The sequence below is a fragment of the Acanthaster planci genome, linkage group LG18 (assembly GCF_054643075.1).
Source record: "Acanthaster planci isolate LZ-2023a linkage group LG18, COTS_SCS, whole genome shotgun sequence".
NCBI classification, from domain to species: Eukaryota; Metazoa; Echinodermata; class Asteroidea; order Valvatida; family Acanthasteridae; genus Acanthaster; species Acanthaster planci.
In genome coordinates this window covers 6,618,752-6,629,858 of record NC_141794.1, presented here as the reverse complement: position 1 = coordinate 6,629,858, position 11,107 = coordinate 6,618,752, and the positions used below count along the sequence as shown (strand labels likewise).

Genomic DNA, 11,107 nt, shown 5'->3' with positions numbered 1-11,107 from the left:
ACTCGAAAGATTATCGGTAGGCCTGAACCTCATTTGAGAGATACATGTAAATTGTAGGCGTTCTGTATAAGTGTTAAGGATGGGGATGGACCTAAAATTGACAACAGTCAACTCTCATTATAACATGGTTGCAGGGACCAGAAATATTACCAGAACTTTGTTATAAAAGCAGTGTAGAAACAAAGAAACACATAAAAATTCAAGAAATTGGCATTCCTGAAATCTGTTCTTTGGAACAGTATTTTGTTATAACAGTATTCTTTATAATGCGAGTCGACTGTATAGAGTTCTATAGGAAGTTACAGAATTACATTGTGCTAAAGAAAACTGTTGCTATAGAATTCTATAGACAAAACCATTTTCTATACACAATCCTTAAAATTTCTATAGAAAAGTGTGAATGCCATAGCATTCTATAGAACTGTACAAAGTGTTCCATAGAATTCTATAGAGTTCTATAGAACTTTTTTGTAAGGGTGGGCTTAATGACACTAGATTTGAAATCCTGAAGCAGAAGGCTGAGATCATGGCTGAAAGAGAGAGGATTTGTGTTTTCATACTGGATGAGATGAGCCTTAAGTCAGCTCAAAATAGAAGCAGCTTATGGGGTACTTCCTATCTAATGGAGGTACCCCAGGTAACACACAACAGGTACTATTATTGGAATGTTAGCATAAAGTGCAGAATGCAGTTTTCATAAAGTTGCTATAGGTGACCAGGGCTCCATCAATAAAAAAAATGTTCAATGAACTCTATGTTTGTGCAGAAGTTAAAATCTGAGGATGGGCAAACAAACAAAGTCTTCTCATGTTCAACCCCCCACATCTTCTAAAAAATGTTCCAAACACTTTGACAAGACACATCTTTGAAGTGGAGGGACATAGAGTAAAGTGGAACTACATTGTTGAGTTCTACAAGCATGATTTCACTCTTCGCATGAGGATGGCACCAAAGCTGAAATTAAATAACATAGAACTCCCTCCATTTGCCAATATGAGGGTCAAACCTTGCAGCACAAGTCATGAGCCACAGTGTGGCATCTGGTATCCTAACATATGCATTCTTGGAAAAGTTACCCTCAGAAGCTGTGTACTCAGCTCAGTTTTTGGAGCAAATGGATCACTTATTTGATTCTTTCAATGCTAGATCTTTAAAGTGTGCAAAAGTATACAGAAGAGCAGCAAGAGTTGGGTCACCCCATGTGCAGTTTTGGAAAGATTACACACAATGGATCAAGAAATGGCAAATCAAAGATGGGTCGACAGAAAGAGTTGCCTGTTTTAGTGGGTGGGTTCTGACCGTAATAAGTGCTGTCTGTGTTGTTTAATGAACTTACTATCAGTGGCCTGTTCAAATTCCTCTTCACAGACAGGTTGAATCAGGACTGTCTAGAAAATCTGTTATTTATCATAAGGGGTGGGGAGGACATAGAGATAACCCTTCAGCAAATGAGTTCAGGGCTGCCTTGAAGCAAGTAATGTGTAGTAAGATGATGGTGACTTTGGTATGTCAAAACTGCAAGGAAGATGGCTCAGTCTGTTCAATTTCACAGTGTCAGGTGTGAGTCACTCTGAAAATAGGAAAGTGGCACCACTGGAGCAATCTGATAGGTCATCACATAAACCTTGAAACACTCTAAGTGAATGTTCAGACTTCAAATGAATACCATTGTACATGTTGCAGGACATTTGGCCACAAAAAACAGTCATCTTAATGGTTAAACATGTAAAAATGCATTGCTGAATGAAACAAATGCCATGGAAGATCAATCTCAACCATTGACCAGCTTTAACCACTTGCTGCCGGGTGGATTTTTCTTGAGCAAGACAAGATGCCAGGTCCTTTTCAAAATTTTTACTATTTTCAAAATTCTTCAAAAATACATCATTTCATTTAATGGCCGTTTATACCTACATGAAGGACTCTTTGGGCACTACTCTCGACAGTTAACCTTCATTGACTTTTGAATATTTCAGCCAGGCCTGCAGCTTGGAAAAAGAGCCCTGATTGTGCGGTGTTACGCAAGATTCTTTTGTTCCCGAAACTGGTACAGTGCACTGCTGACCTCTTTTCAATACGGGCCAGATTAGTGTGCAGCGGTGCTGTTTGGCTCATCTGTAAATGCACCTGGAGAATTACCAGTTCAATTCAATTTTCAATTCAAATAACATTTATTTCGATAGTGCAAATGTAACAATCAGTTTATATGAATGTGTACAATTAATCAAGGATATGAAAAGAAACAAATAAATAGGATAATAACTAAGGTGACATTAAGCAGGGGTGAAGTAAGACGAAAAGGCATGTGGAAGAAGATTGTTGGTGTATTTGAACATAAAAATCCCAGTTTGGAGTTTGTTTATATCAGTGAGTATAAGTGTGTTTAGTCGTGAAAAGAGAGGGGGTGTGTGCCTGTGGAGGTGATTGAGTACAAATCCGCACAGCTCTTTTCTGAATAATTATTAGCGGGTGCAGTTGATTGTAGCTCGAACGTGCCCAAACAATATTACAGTAATTGAAATAAGGAAGGATTAAGATATTGTAAAGAGTGAATAGGTTGGAAGGGGGGAGAAAAGTACGGAGCTTAGATAAGACACCTTTATTCCGTGAAGTGGTCTTACCAATCAAAGCGATGTGGTCATTCCAGTTTAATAGATCGTTGAGTATAACTCCTAAGAATTTTTAGAAACTACCTGGGAAATAGGTGAATTACTAATGTGAATGGCAGGAGTAATAGCCCTCGGTTCAGACTTGGTAAAGAACGTGCACTTGGTTTCGTTAGAGTTCAGAGAAAGTTTGTCAGCTTGAAACCATAATGAGACATTAGCAAGTTCAGTATTCAGAGTCTGGACGAGGGAATGCTGGCTGGTATTGGAATAAATTATTGTCGTATCATCGGCAAATAAAAGAAAGGATAACAGTGAAGAAGAAAAGTGCAGGTCATTATATAAATTAGGAAAAGAAGAGGCCCAAGAATTGAGTCCTGAGGACCACCACATGTAATTGCTCTCCGTGAAGATGCGTCGGCAATAACAGTATACTGAGATCTGTTAAAAAGATAATCACGGAACCATTTAAGGGCCTGTCCTCTCACACCATAGAATTCAAGTTTAGAAACAAGGATGCTGTGATCTATTGTATCAAATGCTTTTGAGAGATCAATGAAAATTCCTGCTGTGAAAAGTTTGTTGGCAATCAGTGCAACAATTTGGGATGTTCGCTTTAGGGCAGTTCCACGGAAACATCAACCTCTGGGCGAAAATTTCAAACTGGTCCAAATGTGACAAATTATATATCATTTTGAAGCTTATGGTGTATACCTTCATGAAACATACTTCATTTCTAACAACATTCAAGAATTTGGCTTTCATGTGATACTGAAAAATTGGTTTTAAATACCGAGAAATTGGGGAAAATATTTCCCATCTGAAAGATTTTGTTTTTTAGCCTGAAAATAATTTTTTTGTTCCAGTTTTGTTACAGTTTGAAGAGTGCCCCAATAAGTAAACAATGACAGAAATGAATTTTCATTTTCCTTTTGAAATTCTATGTAATGTCTCATTTTATATCATTTACTTTTCTTATGTACGTCCGACACCAAAATGACAGTTTTTTATCCCCTCAGTGCACCCTTTAGCAAAAGGCTGCCAAAGTTACAATACAAAGCACGATTAGTTCCTTCTTTCTGGACATCAGCTTAGCTCCCCCAATTATTTTTTCAAATACTCAAAAATTGTGGAATCAGATGTGTACGTCCGACACTGTCAGAACCATATTAAACAGTTTGTCGAAATGTGGGAATGCGAATGGAAGGCCACGTTCAAAACCTTACCTGAAGACATGAAACGCGCGCTACAAGACGAAGCCATCACAGGACCCCGCGCCACGCTGAATCCTAGGGGCGCGTTCTACGGGGGACGAACCAACGCCACCCGGTTATTCTATCAAACCTCCGGGGACGAAAAGATTCAATACGTGGACTTTTGTCCCCTGTACCCCTACACGAACAAGTACTGCTCCTACCCGCTCTATCACCCCGAGATTATAACGGAGAATTTTAAAGACGTGTCCGACTATTACGGTCTCATCAAATGTAGCGTCTTACCGCCGCAGACCCTGTATCATCCCCTCCTGCCTTATCGATCGGGTGGGAAGTTGACATTTCCGCTCAGCCGCACATGCGTAGACACTCAACAACAGACCCCTTGCCAACACACGGACGATGAAAGAGCGCTGCACGGTACGTGGGTTTCTATTGAACTGGAAAAGGCCGTCGAATTGGGTTACAAGGTGATAAGGATGGAGGTCGTGTGGCATTTCTCCCACAGCGAACAATACAATACGGATACCAAGACCGGCGGGTTGTTTACCGAGTACATCAACACGTTCTTGAAACTAAAAGTCGAAGCTTCGGGATGGTCCAGTGGGATAAAAACCGAAACTGATAAGGCGGAATACATCGATCGGTATTTTCAATGCGAAGGGATTCGGTTGGACGCTTCCAAAATAGAAAAAACCCCAGGGCTTAGGGCACTGGCCAACCTCATGCTTAATTTGTTCTGGGGAAAGTTTGGTCAGAGACTAAACATGCCTCAAGTCGCGATCGTGAGCGATACTTGTAAGTTGTACGAATTCCTCCTCGCCGACCACCTCGTGGTGCATGATATTACTTTCATCAATCACGAAATGGCGGAAGTTCGATTTGAATCCCAAGAAGAGTTCATCGATCCTAACCCCAGAACGAACGTGGTCATCGCCGCCTTCACCACAGCGCATGCGCGGCTCAGACTTTACAGCGTCCTCGAACGGTTGCCGAATTCAGTCCTGTATTACCGATACCGACAGCGTCATCTACGTGGATAAGCCGGGACAGTACAAACCCCCTTTGGGCGACTTTCTAGGCAATTTGACCAATGAAATAAGTCCCAAAGATGGCAATTACATAGAGACCTTCGTGTCGGGCGGATTCACTTTGAACTTTAGGAATTCGCAGCAGATCAATTTCGATTCCGTGGTCGATATGGTCAAAGGGGTGGGCCCCGAAAAGATCGTCATATCCGATCCGCACAAGATCTTCAGAAATGGCAAGACCAAAGAAATCTTGACCAAGTCGGCTACCAAAGATTATCGGGTAGTGTACAGCAAGAGGGTCATACGGGATGATTACATTACCGTACCGTGCCGTACGGATACAAACCTTCATAAAAAGCACGGCTCGACTACCCCCGCTCACATTTGATCGAAAGGCACCATGGCGAACACACGTTCCCCGAGCTCTTATTGTTCTCCTCCGTTAATTCGATTTATATTGTTAATCATACATCTGGTGTTACTGGTTATTTTATCATCAATTTTTGGCATTGAATTATCGAGTATCTTAAATAGCGATTTGTTTCATGCCGTCATTTCGAACGTCCCCGTATTAAGCGCTGTTAAGAATGTTAGTGACATTGTATAGGGGAATTCCGTGACGTCATTAGGTGTGACGTTATTAGGGTATGACGTCATCATGCTTAAGCTATAAATCGCGGCGCGCTTAACCACTTAGTCACTTTTCCCCTATGGGCACGAAACTTCAACACCCCGCCACGTTTTGCGTAGCGGGACTGACCGGTTGCGGCAAGACTCAGTGGGTCAGTACATTAATTAGAAATCATCATCATGTATTTGTGGAGCCTCTTGAGAGAATTTTGTGGTGTTATGGTCAGTATCAGCCGGCTTATGAGGAACTGTCTCGCGATCTACCTGCTGTTCAGTTTGTGGAGGGGCTGCCGGAGGATTGGTCAGAGCACATCAACCCGACGCACCGACATCTAGTGGTCTTGGACGATTTGATGCAGGAATGTGGTAAAGATCCTCACATTGCTAAACTGTTTACCCAGGGATCCCACCATCGCAACCTGTCTGTGATTTACATCGTGCAGAACTTGTTCCACCAGTCGAAAGAGAGCAGGACCATCAGTCTGAACTGTCACTACATCGTCCTGTTCAAAAATCCCAGAGACCGATCCCAGATTGTTCATTTGGCCTACACCGATGCCACCAGCCAGCCCTATTCCTACCTGTTCATCGACCTGAAACCCCATTGCCCGGAAGAACACCCACTTCGATCCTGCATTTTTCCCGGCGAAACGAGCTATGCCTACGTGCCTAAATAGACCAGCTTTACGTCAACGGCCTCACTCGTCATCATGACGCGACGGTTGAAGGACAACGCTTACGCGCTGCGCATTTTGAGCGCAGCTTTGCCCAAGAAACAAAAGGACATTTTGAAGTATGCCGACAAGGAACTGGTCACCTGTTTGGATGAATGTGCGCTGAATGTTTTAAAAGGCCGCGTTCATCTTACCCCCAGTCAGAAGAAAAAACTCTCGCGACACAAGACGCATCTGCGAGCTCTGGCTGACAAGAAGTCCTCTCACGCCAAACGCAAACAGCTGTTGATTCAGAAAGGAGGATTTCTGGGATCCCTGCTGGCTCCAATCCTGAGTACGCTCGGAGGGATACTGTTCTCCAAGTGATGAAATACCCCACGCAGAGTAAACTGCAGACCCTGGAGCAGGACATGAAAGACATTTTAGTCCGAACGGACCTTCCCGACGACGCTAAACTGTCGCTGTACCAGCAAACGCTACAGCAGTATCTTCAATACGATCACGCCCGCAAATCCGCACCCATGTCTGTCACGATGTCTACACCGGCGGAGGGATCCGGCAGAGGGTCGGAGGACCAAACATCATCGGCTGGCACGACGGACGGAGACCGCGCTACTTTGGCCGAGAGGGACCTAACGCCGCAAATTCTCGAGAGTGTGCCTAAAACCTTGCAGCGCAAAGCCAAACTGCTTATGAACAGCCTCAAGCATAATGACGTCATGACTTGGAACAAAAAGGGGGAATTGGTTTATGAAGGAAATGTTGTCAAGGGTTCGAATATTTTTGATTTGGTGAATGATACTTTGAGGAATAAAAAGGGTTTCGCTCCTCATGGATTTCAGTACTTTATGCACGGATTGGCCAAATCTAACGCGCCCGAGAGTATTATCGGTAATGAAGCACGGCGCAATGTCGTTAGAAAATACAAACAAATGGGACCGGAAGAAAAAAGATTACTTCCCGATATTCCTACATCCCCTCCACCCGTTCCCTCTCGAAAAAGGCGCCTTAGGGTTGTGTCAACTCCAGTAAGAGCCAGGAAAAGGCTTCAGTGGGACACGTTGTAATTTTACGTCACACGCATTTTTCCAAGAGGGGGAGGGTCTTTACTTTTAACTCAGTGAATGATTGTACGCTTAAAAAAACAATTGACTTTGTTATTGAACTATGGTTTATTCACGATGGATTAATAAATGATGCAGAAGACAACAGAAAAAAGTATGTTTTGTTTGACTTTTTTTTTTACCAGTTTTGTAAGTACTAACATTGACTCGCTAAAATTAACAAACACTAAACTACGCGACATTATTAAGACATTATTAAGTATTAACTAAAACTAAACTACGTGAGACATTGAAAAGTTTTCAATTTTTCGATTTCAATTTTCTTTACTCAGAATTTGTAACTTAACTCAACTACTCGAGATTATTATTAAGACATTGAAAAGATTTCAAGTTTTGGATTCAATTTTTCTTCACACAAATTTGACGACAAATAAAATCTAAATCTAACACGGGTACATCGACATTGTATCTCTCTTCGATAAAATCCTGCACCATCACGTCATTGACGAGGCAACCATCCGTAAACACGGACACAATAGCTCTCATGGAGATGTCCCTACAACGGTGCAACAGGCAAAATAGGCAGTGCTGACCGCAAACGGTTGTGGTGAAAGATTGCAAGCGAACTGTGTTGTGTATAAACTGCAAACTGTTCTTCCATAAAAAAGATTGAACATGCTGCCCGTAGGTGTCTGGTGGAAGCCCGTAAGAGTCAAAAAATTCCGCTCGGCCGTCCTGAGTAAAGTACATCGCCAGCCAGTGGGTGCCCGGTCGATCACTCTCGTCGGCGTTCACGATGAGGGCGCTGGGGTATTTGGTCACGGGCAGTAACCCATCCGACGGGAATACACCAATGACGTCACGGCGGGTCATGCTGTCCCCCTTGAGCACTCTTAAAAGTTGTACGCTGTCCATCGTTTAGTTGGCGTAATCGATCAGAATATTGCGGCTCTCGTCCACTTCCAGGATGCTCTCGAATTCACTGTACCCCACCACGTTGACGGTCGTTGTCAGGGCCACGGCAAATTTCAACTCCAGACAAATGTTACTACGCTTGACCAGGTTGAAATGAGACCCGCTAGACAAGTCCGGAGACAGATCAAAAGCAAAGAGGGAGTATCCCGACTCGTAGTCTTCCCTGTTGATCTGATTGCCCTTGTCTCCAAACAGGGTATTTATACCGGAATACAAAGTCTGATAGGACATCATGTACGCTTCGTCTTTGCAGGAAAACTTGGGTTGAAGAGGTCGCCACGGCGTCTGTTTGTTATCCACGTACAGCCCCAGGTAATTTAGACCGTAATGTTTAAAGTTGTAGGGGTTTTTATGATAGTCGCCGTTGAAGACGTTATCCACCATGCCAATCACCACGCGCCGGGGGATCTGCCCCAGAAACAGATTTTCGCGGGTAAAAGATTGATTTCCTAGCGGAATAGAAAACGTTTTGACCTCCACTCTGCACAGCGGGTATTTGGCCATAGCACTCTGTAGGGTTTTGGCGTGCGCTAGAGCCAAGGTGCGACTGACGACCACCTTTCTCACGTACAGAGAAGCTTCCATTATCTTTACTTTGTAGTGAGTGTCCGGTAAAGCCGCCATTAAACAGAAACTGTTTTTGCTGCGATGAAACTTGAGCTTCAGGTTGACGCCGTTCAGTAAAAACCTTGAAAAAAATATGTCTCCGTGAATCGGTCCCAACATATCGATAATACGGCTCTCCTTCGACAGTTTGTATCTCCGCTTTAATCCCCCGTTGAAATTTTCTTCCGCGGTTGGATCGTCCGAGTCCATTTTTCCCGCCATATCTTTGTAAAACAGGGCGGCTGTCAGCTGCGATGCCTTGGCCGGTGGTCCGTAATTGAGCAGGGTTTCCAGCAGGGCTCGGTACGGGTACGTGTTGGATGAAGACGAAACGAGTTTGTTGTTGAGCGTGACATCCACTTCGGAGAACAGGGAGTGAAGCAGCAGATTGACGGGAGCGACGGGAACACCCTCGCCCAGGTCGGCGCCATTTTCATTGACCACTTTAACTTTGACGTTGATCAGGGTATGCGCCAAATCCAGGTAGTGCTCGGTGGAACCGGTGATGTGAAATTCTATAGAGTCCGAGTCCACGATATTGGTCAGTGGGTTGTACTGTACCCATTGCCCTTTCAAAATGGAGGTCTGAGTGGGCGGGACGGAAAACAGATCCAGTTCGGACTTTGTGCATTCGCACGAATGTTTACTAATGAATGCCATAGTGGTGTACACCCTTGTTAATCAAAAATGTCGGGGTCCTCTTCGGTCGCTTGCTCCGAGCCCTTCTGCCCGACGCGCCGGGTACTTTCCTTTTTAAACCTTTCTCCTGGGAGGCGGGTTGCTCGGAGAGTCGCTGCATAACCCGTGACGTCATCTTCTTTCCAGCCTCTTTCACCCGTTTCTTCGCGGCCGTCTTGACATTCTGTCCGTCGAGGGTATTGGCGACGATTCGTACCCCGGTCTTCAAGGCCTCCTTGCCTATCATTTTGGCGCCTTGTTTGATCATCGGTAAAGCGGGTCTGAACAGTCCTCCTAAAATATTGCCCAGTCCGTATCCCTTTTGAATGGGGGCACCTCTGAAATAATAATCCCCGCCCCCCGCCTGATTTTTGTAATATTTCACGTAGTCCACCATGACGGCTCAAAACAAAGAGGGACGGCTTTTGCGAAAATGAAGCGTAATGGTGAGTTTCCCGCGTTGGAATGGCACTTTCTCTCCCGTGTTGGTCCTTATATCCACCTGAATCGTCTCAAAGTGTTTTCGTTTGACGGGCACGTAATGGGGCGCGCTGAAGGTGTGAGCGATGACATCACCCTGAGTCAAACCAGACCTTTGCACGGGGACAATTCTCAGTAAGGGCGCGCTAACGTCTTCCACCAGTTGGTTTTCGGCAATGTCGCAGTACACGTACATACCGTAGAATCCTCCATTCACATCCACGGGTAAATGCCCTTCCAGGTTTTCGTTCACTTTCTTGTATTTTAACCCCAACATGCGATACAAATAATCGTCAAAATAAATGTACGCCCCCTCTCAGACTTCTATCTTTACTCTCCCCGTGTACCTGTCCAAGGTGATGATGATATTGCGTTTAGCTGCGTCTCTCATTTCGCCGTTGATGGCATCTATGATTTCCTGCACGGAAGTGTAAAAGCCGTGCGATATTCTCGCGTGTGTTTGCACTCGGCCGCGTTCGCTGTACGTGAACGAATTGTTGTCTTCCGTTATATTGTACCACGTGAAAGGATAATGGATCTCGGTCAGGGCAACCTCCCAGTGTCCGGTCAGATGAATTGGCTTGACCAGGTGCGTGGTGTAACTGGACAGGGTATTGTTCGGGTACAATGTCATGGATGAATTACTGGGCAGCGTGACGTAAAATTGCGTGGAAGACGAGGCCATGGTTGCGTCCTTACGACTGCAGGTCCGTCACCCAACTGTTGAACGACGAAGGATACCCCAACCATTTAACGAAATACTCGGTCTTTCCCTTTCTCCTGCGCTTCCGAATCACTTTCTCCACTCGGTACAGATCATCGGTTTTTCGCACCTTTTGCAATTCTTCCTCATAAAACGAACCACGAATAGCTTCACCGTTATAATCTTTTAATGCGTACACGGGTCTTGTTTGCCGCCCACTGCGTTTGGCTATTGTAAATATCTCCTCGGACCAGGATGGGAGGTAGGACTTTTCAAAGGTCAGCCGCCGTTTACTGACTCGAACCTTATCTCCCACTTTAAACCGAAATTTAGAGGGTGGATTGGGCGGCGCATACAGACGTTTCCAAACAACGCTTTCATTGGCGCCGGTGACTTCCACGGGCTTCATTCCAATGGTTCGGTGATGCGAATGGTTGTAGGCCTTC

General features: G+C 44.5%; 1 protein-coding gene across 1 annotated transcript; it reads right to left on the bottom strand.

The window, feature by feature from the left end:
• Window positions 1-8,137: 8,137 nt before the first annotated feature.
• Window positions 8,138-9,725, bottom strand: LOC147796128 (uncharacterized protein F54H12.2-like). Its single transcript, XM_087148945.1, has 2 exons — window positions 9,546-9,725; window positions 8,138-9,385 (listed from the first exon to the last, which is right to left on the bottom strand). The coding sequence occupies exons 1-2, from the start codon at window positions 9,723-9,725 to the stop codon at window positions 8,138-8,140; spliced, it is 1,428 nt and encodes a 475-aa protein (XP_087005071.1).
• Window positions 9,726-11,107: the final 1,382 nt, after the last annotated feature.

Bases quoted from the DNA above. Each gene is read 5' to 3' on its own strand.
- LOC147796128 (XM_087148945.1), bottom strand. From the start codon at position 9,725: ATGATAGGCAAGGAGGCCTTGAAGACCGGGGTACGAATCGTCGCCAAT. The intron at 9,386-9,545 runs GTACCCGGCGCG...CCGCCCACTCAG, and splicing joins AGAAAGGTTTAAAAAGGAAA to ACCTCCATTTTGAAAGGGCA.